A 22,780-nucleotide genomic window follows, 5' to 3' on the forward strand; every position below is an offset into this window, starting at 1 on the left:
AGGATGTGTGACTTACACCCACTTACCAATCTCCAGATATATTGGTAGTCTAAATTTCCAACACATTCTTGTTTTAACAAGATTGTGGAAAAATTGTTATTCAGACACACAAATTCACAGAAGTGGAGATAAAAACAAACCCATGAGCTATTTCGGTCCCGCCGTCGCTTGTTTCCAGTGCACCCCTTTGTCCTCACCCCTCAGATTCACTCTCCCGCTTTTTTTAACGCTGTGCTGATTGTGGAGTGAGGTCAGCGGCTGCGTCTCCTAATCCCCACTGTGGGGTCATCTTTCTGTCCTGGAGTTCACTGCTAATCCATCAGCGGCTGCTGTCTCTCTCCCCCACCTCCACACACACACACACATGCTCACCTCCCCATCATGTATAAAACCCCATTGTCTTTTAACAATAGCCATTACTAGCAAGACCTCCGTGGGTGTGTGTGCGTGACTTCCCTCTACATCCTCGAGTTCCCCTCAGCCAAGGTAAGAGACACTCCTGATGCATAGGACCCATTCAACTTTAGGAAGGGTTGACTCTATGGACTGCTGTGATTGTTCATTTTCTTTTAGTGGTCACTGCTAATGTAGACCACATCCTCCCAAAGGACCATTAGTTTCCCATGGGAGGCTCTTACTCTTGCTCTTCACCTTATAACATACATCCCATCGATGTTTTTGAAGATGCTATGATATCAGTGTAGATGTAATGTAAGAAAATGGTCTGTTCTGAGCTATGATTCTTGAAATTGTCTCAAGTGTGTGTGAGTGAGTTTTTGAGTGATTCTTTTTGAAATGTGTTAACTAGAAAATGTTTGCCATATTGCGTTTTGTTCCTGTAGACATAGACTGTTTCATTGTAATTATGCAAGATAAGGACAGCTAACCCTGGTTGTAAATGGACTGAGAGTAGAGAACAGGTGTGAGGGAGTGCTGGTGGGTGTGTGTGTGTGCATGTGTGTGTGTGCGTGTGTGGGATCAACAGACAACGCTATTGTCCTTGCTGTATGATAAAGTTGGATCTTTTAGCCCCCTGTCAACCCAGTCATCCACCACGCCTCCTGTCCATCCCTATTGAACTGATCCTCAGCAACTGAACCCGGAACTATTAATACGATTCACTCTCACGGCGATAATGAGTCTCTGTGACTCTCCCATAATCTCCCCCCTGCGTCCTTGACTAAAATTACCTCCCCAGAATTCCACAGTCTAATGCCCCGCATGATGGCTTGCGGTAATATTACCCTTCCTTAAATCCCTCGTTTTGCTCTATGCCCACGTGGGCACCATTATCTCCAAACCGCCGCCTTCTGCCCACCCCCACTCCTATACCCTGGTCCTCTTACCTGCAGCCACAGGTATGTCCATCAGTGCCCATCAGTACGGTCTCCTGCAACCCCGTTATCCAGTAACGGCTCATGATCATCAAGGATGTGGCAAAGCTAATTATGTATCCACCAAACTGAGGTCCTGAACTCCCGAAACATTGATTTTCACCACATTCTGCACCACTTTCGTGTCACAACAGACATCAGAAAATCTGCTAGTTGCTTGGCCTGTTTGCTGAAACTATCTAACAGGAATAATGCTGCAGATGTGCAGAGAACAGTTAGCTTGTTTTGGTCCTCCACCCATTTGATCTAATCACCTCAATCCCAGGCTCACAGAGCTCTCCTTTCTGTCTCTCTCTCTCTGTGAGGATGCATGATCACAGGATGACATACGCACTCCAGGCATCTCGTTAGAGCTGGCCGTGGTGGCAGCAGGTGATGGATGGGCTGCAGACAGGGTAGTTGAGTGACCAGTGGATGGGCCTTTTGTTGTGGGTACAGGGAGGGAGGGGCGCTAGGAAGTAATGACAGCTATATGCATGATAAATTCTCTGCATCTCCCACGTGTGCTCTATAAATTGTACTAGATGACAGGGATGGAGTGAGAAAATGTGAAGGGTGGGCAAGATGGTGGAAAGAGGCGGGGTGTTTGTAACCAGTTTGTAGGCACCATTTTTATTTCTTGTTCTCTGGCTTTCGCTCTCTCAATGTCTTTGCACTTGACAAATGTTCTGAATGTGTTCCACTCAAAGTGTCAAAGTGAACATGTCGTCACAGACACGATTATATGAAGTTACAGATAAATGAAGGAGGGATCAAGTAACAGTTCTATGCAACAGCGCGAGGGAGTGAGGGAAGAAAGAAGAAGAATGGCGCTTGAGAGGTGTGAAAGGGAGGAGAGGGTAGTGGAAGAGAGAAGAGAAACAGAGCAGAGTGACAGAAACTGTATCTCACTCTGCCTCTCCAGTCTCTGCATACCCACCTGTTCACACTCCCTTCATCATGCTGGACAATAGCCTGGCATGTGGCTGCTGAACAAAGGGGACAATTTATGTCCAACTGTCGTCCCCCACAAAAACATGCCTGTCATCCTCATGGTCTTTCCCTCTTTTCTCCCTCTGCCACAGATAAGTGGCCATTCAGTAGCTCCCCACTTCTGAAAGTCTTAAATAGTCTTGGCAAATTTACCAAATGCCAAATACATTCAAAGGTTTACTGATATTTTTTTATTTCTCTCATTTGTGTGTGTGTGTGTGTCCACGTGTGTCTGTTTAAGTGTGCCAAGATGGTCATCTCTGTTTTCTCTCTCTCTTTCTCTCTCTTGCCCAGATCCAGCCATGTCTGATGTAGAAGAGGAATATGAGTGAGTATCAAATCATCTAAAGGACTGACAAATCCCTTGTTGGAAGTTAATTACCCACTTAACTCAAACTTCTCTCATTTCCCTTCCTTGTTTTTTTATTTGTCCATCTTAGGGAGCAGGCAGAGGGTGTGTCATCTTTTCTCAGTCTCTGATAAGGGCATGGGGTTTGGTATTGGCTCTTCTCCCCCATTTGCACTTCAGATGGTCCAGGAGATTTGTAATTGGTGGCCTCCCCATCATGCCACAAGGAAGCTGATTGGCTAACAGCTTGCACTGTGTTGTCTCCCTTGGGGCACAGTGGATTTGTCACCTGGTTATTATTACTCACTGACATCATGGTGCTTTCAGAGGGGAAACAAATGGTTTATGCAAAGCAAATGCCCCCTCCCCCCCTTGTGTCTATTGAATATTCTGTGTAAAACCATGAAGTGGGATTTGACTGAGGAGTTGTTTTTCTTTTTCTTTCTCTTCTTCACTGTCTCTTTCTCTCTCTCACATACACACAACCACACACACACACAACCACACACACACCAGAGGAGGCAGAGGAACCAGAACCTGAAGAGGAGCCAGAGCAGCAGGAAGAAGATGGAGGTGAGACCTTTCCTAACAGTGAGCTAAGAAATGACTCCATTTCCTTCACAGCTGTTATAAAAGCCATCTATTCCTTTGCAAACTGGCTATTTCATCCTGTTCCTGCCTCAACTGCTGTGATGGTTATGTCGGCCAGGTGAACAACAAGAAGACGCAGAATATCAAGGTACTTGTATTGGGCAGTGTTCTCTGATAGAATAGAACCTGATAGAACCTGATGTTCCTGAAAGAACTCATCCATGTCAGTGCAGGGTTTTTTTGTGTGCAAGGGAAACATTGTTAAGAGACATAGCCCCAGCCCTTTTCAAAATATTACACATAATCTGGGCAGTAAAGCAACTGTTTAGACATGTTATAATAGCAGTGAGGTAACATGATGGCAACACAAAGAATTATGCCTCCGGGTACATTATCATGTGAACACCTGAAATCACATTGTGGTCTAATACAGCTGAACCAAAGTAAACATGTAACACAGACATGTTTGCAGTAGACCAGGTATTCCAAGAACGTGGTTTAGTGACAAACCTGGGTAAGTTAACTCAGAGTAAGTGGTAAACCTCCTAATAGAAGAGCTGTATGGCTCCATTCCCCTAACAAAACAATGCCATAGTAGCCTGACGAGCCAGACCCACATTAAAATGTAGGGTCTGGGCACTCACCGTTCGCAGTGCTCAGTCCGAGGGGCAGGATAATCAGTTGTCTTTCAAATTCCCTCTGCACGCAATAGGACAGCGGCAGCGCTATGAGTCCCATGCCTTTCCCACCAGCGGAGCTAGTTGGCTAGTTCAAACGTTTGCCAACTTAATAAAAGCTTAACTCGTGTCACACTGTTCGCCAACAGCAACATCCATCTTATTTGTTTTCAAGTAGCAGGGAATTCAAGCCAAACCGTTGCAACTCTGCCATCAATCATTATGTTAAGCCCACCTAACGACTCTATACACGATTTCATTGGCCTGATTGAGTTTTCATTTCTGGAGTTCACAAGCCAACGGAGAATTGCTAGACTAGCCCTGGCAACAAATGTAATTTGCTGCCGCTAGGGGCGCGTCTAGATTTCTAGGCTAATACCATAGGGCTCTTGTTTACCACTTACTCGGAGTTAGCTTATCCAGGTTTGTCACGTCACCTTTTCCTGATATGCATGATTGCCATTAAAAGGAATACCAAACCATGACTATTTGATGTCATTGCGAGTTGTTGCAGCATGCATGGTTTAAAGTGAAGTGTCTGTATACATGTGATATTTGCAGATATTCTCATGTGTACAAACATAAGTGTTATGAACTGATGACCATGAATACTTACATTGCAGCCTTTGTCCGGGGAAAACTTTTCCCTGCTTCAACCTGTTGGAATGCACAGTAGTGGTGAAAATGCACAGTAGTGGTGAAAATGGCTGAAGCCTGCATGATGTGAGATGTATAAGCTCTTTGTGCCACACAAAGAGCTTTCTTCCTGTACATAAATATGTTTTCTCTGTTCTCTCCGTCTTTGTTTTGGCCATGGTTCCTGTACTCATGCTCCTATTTCATGGGCTTGCTAGATCAGGGGACTCAGGAGGAAGGTGAGACAAATGGGACTCCAGTCTCTCTCTGGCCCCTGTTTCACCTTTGTACTCTCACCTTTAACCCTTGTGACACCCTGTAATGCGCTGATCATCTCTGTCTCTCACTTTTTTTGAAACACTTCACATACCTCATCTCTGAATCCTCATGCTTGTAATGACTGCATGTCTTTGTGTGACGACCAAAAGATTTTCTACAGGCTACTGACTTCTGCAATTACCATATTTATGGTGAATAACTGTGCATAGTGTATGATGTAGATTTCTGTCCTGCACCATCAACATTTAGAATACAGGTGTGGACCAGACCATTTAAGACTTGAAAATAAAAATGTTCAGTTACACTTTACTTGAAGGTATCTACATAAGAGTGACATGACACTGTCATAAATGTGCCATAAATATTTTAAACAAGTCATAAATGTTTATGACATAACGCTGCCATCACTCGCTTCTGTCAAGTGCCATTCGGTTTTTGTCATAACAAGTTAGAGTTAGGGTTAGGGTTAGTGTCATTCGGTTTTTGTCATGACAAGTTATGACAGTGTCATGCCACTCTTATGTAGATACCTTCAAGTAAAGTGTTACCAAATGTTCCTTGCTTCAATTCCCTGAGAATAGAGTGAGTGAAGGCTCTACAGTGGAGTTTCCATCTTCACTGAAAGCTGAATAATTATAGAGTGCAGTGAATCTTCCTCTCACACCCTCATGTATTGTTCTCTCCCTCTTCATTTCCTTTCAGAGGAAGAGAGGCCAAGACCCAAGTATGTTGCCTTTCATCTATTTGTGTTTTATGGCTGTCTGTAACATATGTGTAGCACATATAACTTCCCCTTGGTGAAAGGAGAGAGGAGCCTCACACTCCTCACAGTTTATATCTGAATTCTTTATTGAGGTGATAACATTTCGGCCAGTCTGGCCTTGCTCAGATTGCATGCCAGACTGGCTGAAACGTTATTGCCTCATTAAGGAAATCAGCTAAACTCGGAGCTGTGGCACCTCTCTCCTTTCACTAAGTTTTATTCCTAGTTTACACTTCCTCTTCAAATATGAACTTCCCCTTGTCACAGGCCCATGGTGCCCCAGCTGGCCCCTCCGAAGATTCCTGAGGGGGAGCGAGTGGACTTTGATGTGAGTGCGGATTTTGAAGTTGGAATTGCATTTGGAAGTTGTTTAATGAGGCGAGAACAAGAAAAACAAAAACAGCTGGCTTCTAAAATAATATATGGAGTGCATGATAGCACTTTCAGTTCAGCTTCAGAAACTCACAAATGATGCAAATAAAACAATCAAATGTCTTTTTTGCTCTGACTTAATTTCTCTTTGTCACTCCTGTTTTTGTTGAACTGGTCTGCTTTTGTGCCCACCTCCAGGATATCCATAGAAAAAGAATGGAGAAAGACCTGTTGGAGCTCCAGACTCTGATTGATGTCCACTTTGAACAACGGAAGAAAGAGGAAGAAGAGCTCATTGGACTTAAGGAGCGGATTGTGAGTTGTCCTTAGTCAGTTAGTTAGACTTGTCAGTCTACTACAGCTATCATAACCATTAGCATTAGCGGCTATGTTAGCTCTAGGCTAAGCAAGACACAGACAGTTGTTTTGAACCTCTGTTTTCCAGAACATAAACACAATTTAATTCTGGGCAACAAAAATGACATGAATCACTGTCTCTATGTGGATGATTGCGAAACCACCAACTTCCCTAACAGTTACATGTACATGTGGGTGTAAGTCAAAACATATGTGACGGGCCTAGCTAAAATAAGAGACTTCTTTAATCCTTAAAAAAAAAAGTAAAATGTAAATGTATAATCAGGTTTCTAGGCCAAGTATACTTAGGTATACAAGAAATTTGGTCTCTGCATTTATCCCATCCGTGAATTAGTGAACACACAGAGCACACAGTGAACACACAGTGAGGTGAAGCACACACTAACCCGGAGCAGTGAACTGCCTTGCTACAGCGGCGCTCGGGGAGCAGTGAGGGGTTAGGTGCCTTGCTCAAGGGCACTTCAGCCGTTCCTACTGGTCGGGGATCAAACCGGAAATCCTTCGGTTACAAGCTCAAAGCCCTAACCAGTAGGCCACGACTGCCCCAAGGATCAACACAGTTTAAGATTTTAAACTAAGCACTATTTTGTGCTTTGTTGCATTTGTTTCAATAGAACAGTGAGAGACTGACAGGAAAAGAGTGGGAGAGAGAGATGGGGTGGGATCGGGATTGGAAATGATTCGGGTCAGACTTGTGCCCGAATATGGTAGGCTACGTGCGCTGTACGAGCTGCACCACAGCGCCCCGACTGCTTTGATCCTTGAGGTGTAGATGCACGCTCCAAGACACATACCTTTCCCCAGGCACGCCGGTGATCATCCCCCTCATTTTTAAGGGAAAAAAGCCTTACACGCTAAATAATAACCTAGGCCTACATGGATTTCTATGCAACGTCACGAAAACATGCGTGCGCAACTAAGAGGCAGAAAGCATAGAACAGCATAGAGCAATGCTCTCCATGAAAATAATAAAATTAGTTTTTGTGCTGAAAACTGCACCAATTCGAAATCACGATGGTTAGATTGTTCAATATGTTCAATATCCCTAACGTAATGCATGTCTTCGCCAAAAATGACAAAATACGATGTTATATTAATAATGCAAATGAACGGCAAACTCTGAAATATAGTCTGAAATGAGATGTTATTATCATTGAGACAACAGGGGTATACAAAAAAATCCGTAGCTTCAGGGATGGATTACTGCACGGGCCTACCGGGCCCAGGCCCAGGGGCCCAAGGGGTCAGGGGGCCCTGAAGCCCAAGCTTTTGAATGGAATCATTGCCTCAATATCAACAAATCAGGATGTAGGCTATGAATCTGATTGAATTTAGTATTGGCGATCCCCAAAATGTACCAGAATACAGGAAATCACATCAAACAAAGTAATTTTTTTCTGGGGGAGGACCCCCAAACCCCCCCTCCCACACATACGACAATAAGTGGGGGGCCATTAATACATCTGGGCCCAGGGGCCCGAAAGTTCATAATCCGCCCATGCGTAGCTTACAGCAGCCGACTATTTAGGTTAAGTTTATAACGTTGTGGACGGCAACCAAGCGTCTTCTGCCCCACGGCTGCGCGCGCATCTAGTTTTGTTGGTAGGCTAAACGGGAAACCTGTGTATATGCTAGGCTAAATAAAACATCTCATTAGGCTTACCACAGCCATCTAGACACAATCTCACTTTCACTCTGCTAGTAACAGTTGGATATCTGAAATGTTGGAAACGGTTGGATATCTGAAATCAGTGTGTCTACTAACAACCATCATTGCCTAATCTAAACCAGGCTACTTCTGTAGAACGTCTCCTGCTCATCCTGTTAGCTATTCTGTTTAATAACCAATAGCCTACTTATCAACTCGTTTTCAATACAAGATGAGTAAATCTTATACCACATTTAAGTTCTAAAACATTTATTTCAGACATCATTTACAAGACAATCCATTTATTTGAGTTACCTTGGTGCATAAATCCCTCATAGACAGTAAACTGTATCGGATACAGTGTTGGGAATTTATCTTAGGCTACTTGTGCCTGTCACAGCTTAGACGTGACAAGTTCTTTGAAGCTTGGGGCACAACAAGGCAAATCAAAATGAACCAGCAACAAAAAAACAATATTTTTTTGAGAGCAAACAATGTAAAGTTGACATATTGTAGCCTATACATCCCCAGCCAATGTGCAATGCAATGGTCATCAAATCTCCCTATATGTCAGATAGCATGTTGCATGTGTGGCAGATTCAAGAGGGGAAAGTTGTCTACGCCACTTAGGGTATTTGTCACCACTAGGAAATAACAGTCACCAATTCACACCAACCTTGCTAATTGGCAACACAGGTTTGACACATGCAGGGCAGAGACGTGTTTTTAGAAAAATATATTTATTATAAAAATGGAGCTACATGATTTGACATGAAATAAGACAGGATAAAGGCTTGATCACTGGTGGAGAGAGAGAGAGAGAGAGAGAGAGAGAGGGATCTATCATGCAATTTACACTGCACTGCAAACAAGTTATGACACACGCACTGCAACATGTGACAAAATTCACGTCAGACACACCAGGTGAAATCAGGGAAATTAGTACAGATGACTCTCCCCTTTTAAGACTGTTATCCACCCCTTAAGCCCCCCGTCTCTTGTCGAACGGAACAGAGACAAACAAATAACAAGACACAAAATACAATTATTATTAGGCCTACACAAAAACAAGAAATATCCAGAGACAAAACAGCAGCCCTTAGGTGACGGCGGGCAATGCACCAATGGCCAATCTTCTTCAATGGTAAAAATGTGCCGTCTCTTCATGCTGCACAGAATATGCCTAATCATAACAGTGTTTCCTCTATGTTGTTTTGGTAGTGGCGGCCCCCCACGGTTTAATTTTCTTCCCCCACGGTATCAGAAATGGGGCAGACGTATAATAGTCGCAGTTGCCTTTCAAAATTCATTGTGCAGACCTGTTGTAGATTCTCCAAATATACAGCTCAATCACAACTGAAAATAATGCCTCATTGTGTGTGAATAGAGGTGAATACATATAATTGTTTGTGTTGCAGCGAAGTGTCAGTTGTCAGTTCCGTGGGGGGGGTTCGGACAGGCCTGCCCCCACTGCTTAAAAAAATCCTAGAGGAAACACTGCATAAGGACCGGTGTTACATGGCAACTGGCTCCCATGTTAACTGGCTGCGTTGATGACGTTTCATGATTGATGACGAGTCTTTGACAGATGTGGCCGCTTGCAGATTTGTCACTTTCTGATATACTAGAGACGCACACAAATATGCATGACATGTTTACAAGTCAAAATTGTATGTAGTACTACATGCATTGGACCATGAATATGCCACCCAAAAAACAAACACCTAAATTAACTCCACGTGGGTATCGAACCACAAATAAATTGACCTGTTTTCTTGGTAATAGCGTCTATCCACTTGCGCCACGAACCAGCTGACGGTACACACAGAAATTGACTTCAGTTGTATGATTAAAAGAAGTCAGCTAATGTTATTATAATTGTAACAAGTTAACATAGCTGTTCATGTTATCTGGCTACCATGTTATCATGCTACCGTTGCCCAAGCCATTTAGTAGGCCTTCAAAGTATGGTTAAGTTTTACAAACGTTTCACTGAGGTTATAACCTATAGGCTGTGGCCGCCCCTACCTGAAGTGTCTGTAGAGCCACATGCACGTCAGCAAATAAATTAAATTAAAATGTGTTGCCTAATTGTGTATCCTTTTGTCCAGCCTATTCTTTTAAGAATTAAGAATCGACATGGGTTCAATCCTCATCACACTTTTTTTTTTATTATTATTTATTTATTTTTAGACCAGCAACGCTTCCTCAATTTAGGCTACAGATACCATAGACATAATATGTCTATGACAGATACTAGGTGGCCACAGAGAGCCTGACCAGCAGTCAGTGAAATGTTTGAAAACTTTGAAAACAACCATGATACTTTGAAGACCTACTGGCTTGGGCAACTGCTGTAGCAAGACAACACCATCAGCCGTGTTAACTTGCTACAATCATCAGCTGACTTCTTCTAATTGTATAGACTAAGTCAATTAAATTTCCCTATGATTTATCAGCTGGTTTGTGGCGCAAGTACGTAGATGAATGGTTGTCATGTAGGAGGTTTCATTTAGGAAGCAGGTTCGATACCCACGTGGAGTTATTATTTGGGTATTTATTTTTTGGTGGCACATTCATGGTCCTGTGTATGTAGCGTACTACAGACAATTTTGACATTTAAATATGTCATACATAGGCCTATTTGTATTTGTTCGTCTCCAGTTTCCATCAGAAAGTGACAAATCTGCAAGCGGCCACATCTGTCAAAGAAACGTCATCACTCGTGAAACGTCATCAACGCAGCCAGTTAACATGGGTGCCAGTTGCCATGTAACACCGGCCCTGTTCCAAACTGAACAAATCACGTCACCCTGCAGCCGCAACTCCTTAATGGAAAACAGCGATGAGCTGACGCCAGTTTGTCGTATAGCAGCTCAAGATAAATGGTTGAAATCGGCAAAAGACAGGGGCGCCTGGAGCGCGCTGTAGTTCTTAATGTACACCGTCTGTAATCTGTAAATGCCAACAGATGTTTTGTTAGTCTGTTGGGCAATTGAGTTCTAGTGCCACATGTTATGCAGTGGTATGTGAAGTGAATGTGAGTAAGTGAATGATAAAAGTGAGAAATTATAAATGTGTGGTAGCTGTGTCAAACATCCTACTCTTGCACTTGAGAAACAGAGATCTATGTGAACTATAGGCTCACATTGTGTCCATTCAGCATGCTCTACTATCACTTCCCTTACCTGCATGAAAGGTGAGCCCAACTCAAGCAAAATATCAAACAGCAGCAGCAAGAGAATCTACTGTATCTACGCCTACAGCCTCCAAACCTTTTATCACTTCCTGATTAGTTACTGTATGTGATCATGAACAACCTCAGGTGATGGCCTGTGTCATGTGACTGCCTGTGTTGCAAGTCACCTAGGTTAAGGTTCCCACATTGGTATCTTTTGGAAGACTACATACATTTGAACTAACATATTTAACACAGAATCCAATCATGAGATATAGTTTTTTGAGGATTGCTCAAAATACATAAAATATGCAATAGATCCAGGTCAAGTAATGTGTCAAAAGTGCAGTCAGTGGTTTTAATTGCTCTGCAGAGATGTCTGCATGTGAACTTGGTGTCCTCTGGTGTTTTTTCCACAGGAGCGGCGGCGCTTTGAGCGGGCTGAACAGCAACGTGTCAGAGCAGAGAAGGAGAGGGACCGGCAGACAAGGATTGCGGTAAGAGAGCGGCGAGCTGAAATGGAGTGACAAATTGCAAACAGAAGTGCCTTTCAGTTATTTTCAGAACTAAGGGATGTGTGTCATGGCTGGGACCCGTGGAGCAGAACTTCTGCTGCCATCCACTCAACTCTTTGCTCCATTTGGAGAAATTTCACTTAGTTTTCACATAGATCTCCGTTTGTCGAAGTCACCGAGTAGCCTACCGTCGGTACGAAAACAATCGTTTTAACCTAGCTAGAGTTGCTACAGCCAGCAGCTACAGTCCTAAACTCTGTGGGCATGTACATGGAAGCTCACGGACATGCCCCCAGTGTAGCGCTGTAGTTGCCTGGCTGTGCTAGCTGCTGGCTGTAGCAACTCGAGCTAGGTAAAACCGATTGTTTTCGTTTTTTCTCGAGAAACAGATATCTATGTGAAAACTCAGAAAACCCAGATTTTTCCTTTAATGCTTTCAAGCGTGTCCTGGAGAGAGTGGGTGATCAGATAAGATGAGCTGCAGATAGAAAGCATCGAGTTTCACAGAATTCCAGAAATCCAGTGGAGCTGGAGCAGTTGAGGCATGGGCGTCGGAGCATTCCAAACCTGGGTGGGACACAATGGCAGGGGGTATGGGGGTCCTCCTCCATGATGGCCCTCCACCAGTAGATGTGATTTTCTTTCTTCTGGTGGCCTACTGGAGAAGGGCGATAGCCTACCTATTTTTGTTCACATTGCATCTTGACTGCACAAGCTGAGCTGAGCACTCTTTCCAGAGTGACAGAAATTGCTCTGTTAGGGTTAAACCACGGTTTGAACTCAATATAGCCTAGGAGTATTAATATTAAACAACGACTACTCAATGTTTTAACTGAAGTAGGCCTATCCCACTCGTTTTACCCCCTAATAGATGAATATCACGTCTTTCATGGGCAGTTAAACTTACACATAAGCCCATGCTAACCCCCCTAACCCTAATTGAATTGTGATTGTTTGTCTGTCCTCTTTCTCAACATCTCTCAGGAGGAACGCCAGAGAAAGGAGGATGAGGAGGCCAGGAAGAGAGCAGATGATGAGGCAAAAAAGAAGAAAGTGCTGTCCAACATGGGGGCTAATTTTGGTGGTTTCCTTGCAAAGGTAAGATAATCATGAAACAAAGAGACAAAATCGTATGTAAAGGTGGATATTATTTTGCTTCTTTTCTGTTGACTGTCTCTCTCTCTCTCTCTCTCTCTCTCTCTCTCTCTGTGTGTGTGTGGTGATAATCCAGGCAGAACAGAAGAGAGGAAAACGACTGACAGGAAGAGAAGTTAAAAGAAAGACTCTATCTGAGAGGCGCAAACCTCTGTCTCTTGACAACTTGAGGGAGGATGCCCTGAAGTAAGTTACATAGACCTCCCCTTTTTATCACCATTTACTCAACTTACGTTTCCTAGAGGTCTTCTGACTGCATCTCGCCACCACCTGCTTAACAAGTGCCTCTCTGGGAGCCACTCATTTGAGTCAGTGGTGTTTTTGATAACTATATTGGGATTTTTGTAAATCCACACATCAGGCACTGGCCTGAAACCAACCAGCCACAGTGTTTTTCAACCTTTTTTGAGCCACGGTACATTTTTTACTTTAAAAAAGTCCCGCGGCACACCACCAACCAAAAATGTAACAAAATTACACAATGTAGCCTAATACAGCAAAAATAATGACAATTTAGTCTCTCCATCTGTTTACTGTTCAGTACAGGGTCTGCATTTTGCCTTATCAAATAGGCCTATCCATCGCTGTTTTACATCTTTTGACCCATAGATATTAGAAAGCTAGATACCGCATTGTCCGTCGAGTTCTATTAAGTGGCATAGGCTACGTGAAAGCGGCCTTCATATTGCTGGGGGCAAACACCTTACTGTCTATGGGCAACACTTGCCGACAATTACAGACACCTGTTTCTCCATTGGCCTCCAGTAATTGTTGCCCCTACCATGATGGCAGCACTATTTACGTAGCCTACCTTCTGGAGCCCAATGCGGTATCTAGCTTTCTAATATCTATTTTTCACTGCCATTTCTCGTCAGCATCGCTTCATTAACCATCATACTGTAGGTCATTATTGCGCTACCTACTGCCACCCACTGACATGGTTATGGTTATGTTTACGCTTTTGTCCAAAGCAACATACAAATACAAAACAATAGACCGGTTTGAGGTCCCTAACAACCGTAGTCAAGAACGAACTCGGAGGACAAGCACTAGTTTATTTACACGGACAGCGCAGATAAGGTCTGATCTTCCTAATGTTGTAAAGGATAAACCGACATGATTTTGCAATTGAAGCTACATGCTCAGACAAGTTAAGTCGGTCACCAATTACAATGCCCAAGTTTATGTGCCGATCTAGTTGGGGTCAGTGAAGTTGAGTCAAGCTGTTGGGGTATAGCTGTATTAGCTGGAAACACCAAAAGCTCAGTTTTTGAGAGATTAAGCTGAAGGTGCCGATCTTTCATCCAGGCTGAAATATCCTTAAGGCATGCAGAAATCCGATGGGAAACGCTAGAGTCATCAGGTGGGAAAGATAAAGTTGAGTGTCGTCTGCATAACAGTGGCATAACAGTGATAGTCAAATCCATGGGAGCGAATGGTCTCACCTAAGGAACTGGTGTAAATAGAGAAAAGCAAGGGCCCTAATACTGATCCCTGAGACACACCTGTGGTGAGGTCATGAGACTTTGATACCTGTCCTTGCCAAGACACGTTGAAAGAACGCCCTTTAAGGTAAGAGTCAAACCAGTCAAGAGCTTTACCAGAAATTCCCAGTTCAGATAGTATAGAAAGGAGAATGTCATAGTTAACATTATCAAAAGCAGCATATACATCTAGTAGAATTAATACTGATGACTAAGCAGAGGACTTAGCTACTCTCAATGCTTCAGTCACAGACAGAAGAGCAGTTTCCGTAGAATGACTCTTGAAACCAGACTGCATAGGGTCTAGTAGATTATTCTGATAAAGAAAGTCACATCCTTGCTTGAAGACCACTTTCTCCAAAACCTTTGACAAGAAAGGAAGAAGGGAGACAGGTCTGTAGTTCTTCACATCAGTTGGATTAAATGTACTTTTCTTTAGCAAAGGTGTAACCCTAGACATGAAAGAGTATTAATTTACTTAACAAGTCACTACATTGCAGGCACACACGTTCAACAATGGCATAGGCTACTATTTGCAACAACTAAATAATGAATGTTTTTGGACCGATTAAGTGAAATTGGACAATTTTTCCACGGCACACCTGATGATCTCTCACAGCACACTGGAGTGCCATGGAACAGCGGTTGAAAATCACTGCAAGAGAAGACCGGAGAAAACAACTAACATTAAGGGAAAAAAGAATATCAGAACTGCATATTTTCCATATGAAAATGGACCTATTGTTATCATGGGTTTTTTTTCAGGCAGGAGTACAAATTTAGTGGCGGAATAGTGAAATTGACTCCCATCGGGTGGGACCCCCACAGCAATCCCTTATAATGATACAGGGGCCCAATCCCAAAGTCCGGACTCGCAGACTTTGCTGTGAGAGTGCTGTGTGCTGCTTTGCTGGGAAAATTCTTAAGGGCTTAGGGCTGTCCCAATGTCGCGTTTCAAAGGGCGTGAGGGTTTGAGTACACACCCATGAGCCCTTTCCGTGAGTCAGCATCAGTGCAGACTTCACCAAAGGGCATTACCCACAGTTCAGTTACAGTTCAGTACAGTGTTGTGACGTTTACCGCAGAGAGATACTGCTGTCCCAATCCCATTTATACCTATCTGAGCCCATGTGGCCTCACACACTTAGCATCTGAGATCTATTTAGTCTGAGTCTTTAGTCCTTAATCCTCAGGGCTCACTGATATCATTTATCTGCAATGTTGCTGTATTACTTACTTTCTCTACAGACCACATACAATCAGACCACATTATTTATGTGTACATGTGTTCAGTGTCCATTTCAGTTCTCTGTGCACAGTATCTGAAATCAGTTGCCTAAAAATAAGTTACAGTTGTCTATGCCAGTGGTTCTCAACCACTGTGCCGAGCACACTGGTGTGAGGTCAGGGGAAATGAGGTGTGCCGTGGAATTTTTAGAAACCTAATGTGCTTATACAGGTTCATTCATTTTTTTAAATTCTAAAATTAATTTATTTTTAAATTCATCAATGACACAGCTTCTTGATTAAAAAGCTCAATCAACATCATGTGAGCATATCTATTACTGCGTTATCAGCTCATGAACATACTGTATAGAGAAACATATGAGCATGAGAATGAACACTGTTGTTGTCTAGATAACTAGATGTACCGCAGAGCGGTACAAAATATGACCGCCGCCCAGTCCAGCACATGTTTTCCACAAAAATAAGTCACACTGAAAGGCATATATGATTCTAACTGTCTCACTGAATTGCATTATGCACACTCAATTCTCACTGGTATCTGCTAGACAACAAGTACCAAAACATGATTAGTTCATAGATTTCACATGTAATATACATTTTATACAACCCCACCCCCATCTTGCCTGATCATAATTCTGAGAAATTCTTGAACTGTGTGCATGTGTGCGTGTACATGTTTATGTTTATGTGTGTGTGGGTGAGTGTGTGTGCGTGCATGTGTGTGTTTGCCTGTTTATTTGCCTGTGTGTGTGCATGTGCATGCATGCGTATATATACTGTGTGAGTATGTGTTATACGTAGGATTACTGTGAATGTATGTGTGTGCGTGTGTATCTGTTTATGCACATGTGTGCATATGGAATGGGTTTACATGACCCCTGGAGGCAAACATACGCAAAACATTGGTCATCCTAGGCCCTACGGTTCTCAAGATATTCACAGAAAACTGTGTCTGCCCTACCCTCCTTTCGGTGGGTCCAGTCCAGCGGGGGGGCTACAGATCAAAACGAAAAGCGATGGTTCCATGCTATCCATGTGGGGTTACATGCCCACCAAGTTTTGTGTACCCCGGTTTTTCAGTGTCCCGGGAATCCTTGTTGGTGTACGGTCACTAAATGTACACATAAATTATTTTATTGTAAGGCCCCCCATGAACGAAAGTCCACGAAACTTGGCATGCATTCGGAGGGTGTCATAATGATACTACACTTTCAATTTCGTGCAGTTTTGACCATGTCAGCCAGAGATATTGTGATGAAAACACCTAATGTTTTGCTTTTTAATTTTTAACTAGGTGGCGCTATAGATGAAATAAGTGGTAATGGGAGAGGTTGACATGCCCCCTTAAGACCAACATACAAAAAAAAGGTGGACCTCCTAGGCCCTACGGTTCTCGAGATATTCACAGAAAACTGTCTCCGGCCACCTACAGGCCAGTTGGTGTATAGTAACATAAATTAATTTATTGTGTGGCCCCCCATGAACGGAATTCCACGAAACTTGACGTGCATTCAGAGGGTGTCATAATGATCCTACACTTCCAATTTCGTGCAGTTTTGACTATGTTAGGTCACAGATACCTGCGATTACAACACCTCATTTTTACTTTTTTGTGTTTAACTAGGTGGCGCTATACATGAAATGAGTGGTTATGGAATGGGTTGACATGGCCCTTTGAGATCAACATACAAAAAAATAATGGTCCTCCTAAACCCTACGGTTCTCGAGATATTCACAGAAAACTGTGTCTGCCCTACCCTCCTTTCGGGGGGTCCAGTCCAGCGGGGGGGCTACAGATCAAAACGAAAACAGGAGGTTCCATGCTATCCATGTGGGGTTACATGCCCACCAAGTTTCGTGTACCCCGGTCTTACAGTGTCCCGGGAATCCTTGACGGAAATTTGGACATGCGAAAAAAAAAAAAAAAAAAAGAACCTATATGGTTTGCTGCACGGCGGTCATAATAATATGCCCCAAACATGTTGAAAACCTCTGGTCTATTTGGCTATAAAAGACATTTAACATCCATGTCACAAACTGGCTAAAACTTGTTTTTGTTGTTGAAGCTGGGTGAGTAATTTTTTATTTCCATTGCAGTCGTTTAAGCCCTTTAATCTGAGACATCAAAGCCTCACATCTGCGAAGGAGTAAACTAATGGACATAGGAATTTTAGATTGCTTAGACTTTCTCTGCATTTTTAGCTTTCTGTCTGGCGAGCAGCTGTGCAGCGGCAGTCTTCTTGCTCAGCAAGCCACTTCTTTTTTCAGCTTCAAGTTTTTGAAGTTCTCTTAAATATTGCTCTTGTTCCATTACCCATGTCCTTGATTGCCTAGCCTTCTGCCCCCCCACCCCCCCCCCCCCATCCCCAACACACACACTTACATCATCACTGTCATCACTTCACATACATACAGCACACTGCTTGCTACAGTAAGCCTCCTCTACATACTTGCTGTACACTGCCCCCCCCCCCCCCCCCCCACACACACACACCTACAAGACTTTTAGCACTTTTACATCCCTCTCCCTATGCTACAGACCTTTTATTTATTTTCTTATTTCATCACACGTCAAAACACACAAACACACACACACACACACACACACACACACACACACACACATCTGACTTTCTCCAACTTTTGCACATCTCCATAGAACTTCTTATTTATTATTTTTGATTTCTCCTCCATCTACCCATGTCCTTGATTGCCTAGCCTTCTGCCCCCCCCCCCCCCCACCCCACCCCCATCCCCAACACACACACTTACATCATCACTGTCATCACTTCACATACATACAGCACACTGCTTGATACAGTAAGCCTCCTCTACATACTTGCTGCACACTGCCCCCCCCCCCTTACATACACAGCACATTGTCTTCAGGATCTTCTCCAACACACATCCTCTACATACTTACAGCACACTGCCCCCACCTACCCACACACACACTACACACACACACACACACACAGTCACTGCTCCACTCCCCTCCCGCCCACACACACATCTTCACTGTCACCACTCACATACATCATACATACAGTACTCTGCTTGCAATAGTAAGTCCCTGCCCCCCCCCCCCACATACACAGCACATTATTTCATCAGGAAGCTTCTCCAACACACATCCCCAACATACTTACAGCACACTGCCCACACACACACTACACACACACACACACACAGTCACTGCTCCACTCCCCTCCCGCCCACACACACATCTTCACTGTCATCACTCACATACATCATACATACAGGACTCTGCTTGCAATAGTAAGTCCCTGACCCCCCCCCCCCCCCCCCACATACACAGCACATTATTTCATCAGGAAGCTTCTCCAACACACATCCCCAACATACTTACAGCACACTGCCCCCCCCCCCCCATACACAGCACATTGTCTCATGAGGAAGCTTCTCCAACACACATATTGCACACTGCCCTCTCCCCACATACACAGCACACTATTCCATCTCCCCTGTCATCCCCCCAACACACACACCAAGACCCCTGAGTTGGGTTAGCCCCTTGAGCCGTGGATCTGCCCAAGGTTTCTTCCTTGGTAAGGGAGTTTTTCCTTGCCCCTGTTGCTCTTGGGTGCTCCTTGTTGGTGCCCCCCACCCAATCCCAATCCTCCCCCACCTTTTTTTATGCAGCCCTTGCCACTTAATCTACTAAACCCCTCTTCTACTGCACTTTTTACCCCCCCCCCCCCCCATTAATGCACAAATAGGCTGACACCAGACATAATTTCACTGCATTTCTTACTTCCAGTAACTATATGCATGTGACAATAAACTTCCTTGTATCCTTGTATCCTTGTATTAGGATCTCTAGAGCAAATCTGACAACAGTCAGCTTACATTTCAAATCATAGCCTACTTCTTCGCCATGGCAGTACACATTTAGAATAAAGAATAACGTTCGCGAACCCTTTTGTTTTGTGGCCAGCATAAAAACAAGCTTACCATCGGCCTATCTGCACATTTTAAACACAAGGGATGAATTGAACGATGACGAAGTCGGACATATAGGCATAGTTCATATTGAAAAAGGTTGTACAATTTGGAACTCTAGCTTTTCCCCACCGCAGTCTTTTGGCATCTAATCATGACGTTAGCGTGCGCAGTCTGCACCATACTTAAGCCCAAATCACACCAAAGATTTGCGACGAGGTGAGCTGCAACATTCTAAAACCTTGAACTGTGACTAGACATGGTGAATGCTTTGCGATGGCTTGCAACAACGTGCAACATCTAATTCACACCCAACTCCTTTCTGCAACGGTTTCATGTCATTGCAAATCTTTGGTGTGAATTGGGCTTTAAACAGATGATCTGACAGGTTTTAGAAGATTAAATACAACCCGAAACTAAAAAACAGACCAGGCCTCTATTGGAGACCGGCCTTTGACCCGAACCTGTAGGCGTTTAAAAGAGACAGGCGTCTATTTGGGACTCGGCTATTATTTGAAGTTTTACGGTGTGTGTGTGTGTGTGTGTGTGTGCATAAGTATGTATGTATGTGTGTGTTAAGTATGTATGTGTGTGTGTGCGCATAAGTATATGTATGTGTGAGTGCAAAAGTATGTATGGGCCGTTCTGCAACTACGGGAATTTTTAAGTCCCCAGGATGAAAATGAACATAAATTTCAAAATTTGTACTGAAATGTTTTTGAAATGTATGTGGATTGGTATGGTACACTTTGCAAAAAATAATAATCCCCAAAAAATGTGATTTAATAACATTTCCAAGTCATTTAATATGTCAAAACACCCCTTTTGGGTGTGTCCCTGGACTATAAAATCCATGATTAAACAATTTAAAAGGGCTTATTCAATGAATAAAAAATATTTAAAAATGTATTCTATTTAAGAAAAATAATCCAGAATGTTGCCAGGATGGTATCAGAATCTTAAATTGGGGACATTTCACCAGAGAGGGTTGAAACAGAACAAAAATCAAGGATTTTAGAGTGTATCATGTGAAGGGTTTTCCTAGATCACATATCTTCAACACATTTCTAACAAATCCAGTGCAGTAACTTAACTTAAAAGGTAATATTATTACATTTCTTTGTGAAATGCGCTTACCACTCTGCATCGCAGATCTTTCTCTCTTAGTGTGTTTCCCCAAAAAGGGTCCCACAGGCATCGGATGCAAATTAGTTCCGCCCCAAGCTATTCAGAACAAAGAATAACTGTACTGAAGTTACACACTTACATAAATGAAACCTTATGTGTAGACCACAAAACATGTTAATGAACTGCAGTTACACTCTTATTCTCTTTCTTTGCAGGCAGCGTGCACAAGAGATGTGGAACTGGATCCACGAGCTGGAGTCAGAGAAGTTTGACTACATGGATCAAATGAAGATGCAGAAATATGAGGTGGGGCTTCTGTTATGTTATTTTGTTATGTGTGGCTGAGTGTATGATGTAATTACGCTGTGTCATACTTCCTGTCATAAAATGTATGTGTGTGTGTGTGTGTGTGTGTGTGTGTCTGTGTAAGTAAAAGTAAGTAAGTAAAGTAAAATTAATTTCTAAAGCACAATTTTACAGTTTACACTGACTTAAGTTATAAACAGAGTGCAATCAAAACCAATAAAATAAATATAAAACAAAAATAAAATAGGAATAAAATGAAAAAATAAAGAAAAAAAACTACATAAACAGTACACATACATCTACCCATTAAACATGGAACAGCAGAACACAGAAAGCAAGCATAGCAAGATGGATGTTAGAAGGCAGAGAAGGCCAGAGTGTACAGGTCAGTTTTGAGCCCAGATTTGAAAGCAGTGACGGAGGGGGCAATTCTTATATCAGGTGGCAGCTGATTCCACATGTGTGGAGCAGCAACTGCGAAGGCTCTGTCGCTTTTTTGCCTTAGCAGAGAACGGATATGTAGAAGGCCTTTGTTGCAAGATCTAAGAGACCTAGGGGCTGAGTGGGGTTGTATGAGGTCAGAGATGTAGGATGGGGCCAGACCATTTAGTGCTTGAAAAACCATTAACAAAGTCTTGAATTGGATCCTGAAATTGACTAGGAGCCAGTGAAGAGAGGCTAGGACTGGGGTAATAGGCTCCTGTTTTTTGGTACCAGTCAGCAGCCTTGCCACTGCATTCTGGACCATCTATAGGTGTGATAACAGTGATTGAGGGAGACCTAGGTAAAGGAAATTACAGTAATCAACCCATGATGTTATGAAGGAATGACTGACTCCAATGTGTGATATGACAGAAAGGTGATGGTTCTCAACTAAGTGGGTGGGTGGGTTAATAATGTGCAACAGCACACGCCTGTAATTTCTCGTCTTATTACTTCCTTTTTCTAGATTATCGTCCTCCTCAACAGAATTTCTCATGCTCAGAAGTTGTAAGTTTAAGCCTCCTCATTTTGCAAATATATATATTTAATATATTTTTAAACCACCTGCCACATACTTTTCATCATTGATATCTTAAACCTTCTCTCCTTCCCTCTTCCCTTCTCTCATAGTAAAAAGGGTCATGGCAATAAAGGCAAAGTGGGCGGGCGCTGGAAATGAGGCCTGTCTGCCAGTGGAAAAAGTGGAAAAACATGGAAAGGGCTGTATATTTCTGCCTTTTCCCTTTCCCCTCTCTCTCTCTGTGTTATCAAAACTGTGTTGAAATGGTTAAATAAATCATAAGCTGTCTAATATCTGTGTGTAAGTAGATTGACCTCACTTGGCTTTTTTTTGTGATTAACTTTTTTTCAGAACATAAACAAAACTACACTAACACACAAACACTGACCGTCACCACAGTAAAAGCAAAAGTCAAAACCAAGGAAACCAGTTGTACACCACTACAAGTAAAATATAAGACAAAAGAGAAAATGGGCCCAAAATGAAAACAAATAAACAACATTTTACAGACACATGCATTATTGGTCTCTAAGGAGCTCATTCAATTCTACCACTACGTATCCCCAGGCCGACACAGTTTGGGGCTTTGCCCGGTTAAATCTGGCTGTTGAGTATTCTAAATTAGCCATATATTGCGCATTCAACAACCAGTGTTTCAGTACATTTATCTCTGTATTAAACCAATATTCTATAATTGCTGCTGTAAAGGCACAAAAAAGGTTCTCCTGTATATTACTTTGA

The 22,780-nt window shown here is 42.9% G+C and overlaps 1 protein-coding gene across 3 annotated transcripts; it reads left to right on the forward strand.

Moving 5' to 3' along the window:
- The first annotated feature begins 421 nt into the window (after positions 1-421).
- tnnt1 (troponin T type 1 (skeletal, slow)) lies at positions 422-22,332 on the forward strand. 3 transcript variants are annotated; one of them, XM_076266825.1, is made up of 15 exons: positions 422-486; positions 2,661-2,694; positions 2,807-2,820; positions 3,232-3,288; positions 3,425-3,454; positions 4,838-4,858; positions 5,601-5,622; positions 5,929-5,989; positions 6,232-6,348; positions 11,657-11,734; positions 12,737-12,850; positions 12,984-13,093; positions 20,946-21,036; positions 21,986-22,026; positions 22,150-22,332. In XM_076266825.1, the coding sequence occupies exons 2-15, from the start codon at positions 2,669-2,671 to the stop codon at positions 22,196-22,198; spliced, it is 831 nt and encodes a 276-aa protein (XP_076122940.1). In that variant the 5' UTR covers positions 422-486; positions 2,661-2,668; the 3' UTR covers positions 22,199-22,332. The 3 variants fall into 3 exon arrangements, with proteins under 3 accessions (XP_076122940.1, XP_076122941.1, XP_076122942.1); XM_076266826.1 differs by lacking the exon at positions 4,838-4,858; XM_076266827.1 differs by lacking the exons at positions 422-486; positions 2,661-2,694; positions 2,807-2,820; positions 3,425-3,454 and having other exon boundaries at positions 3,253-3,288.
- The last annotated feature ends 448 nt before the right edge of the window (positions 22,333-22,780 follow it).

The sequence above is a fragment of the Alosa pseudoharengus genome, unplaced genomic scaffold (genome assembly GCF_046254945.1).
Source record: "Alosa pseudoharengus isolate Yale_2024_CS ecotype anadromous, Long Island Sound unplaced genomic scaffold, YU_APseudo_1.1 YU_APseudo_1.1_scf_4, whole genome shotgun sequence".
NCBI lineage: Eukaryota > Metazoa > Chordata > Actinopteri > Clupeiformes > Clupeidae > Alosa > Alosa pseudoharengus.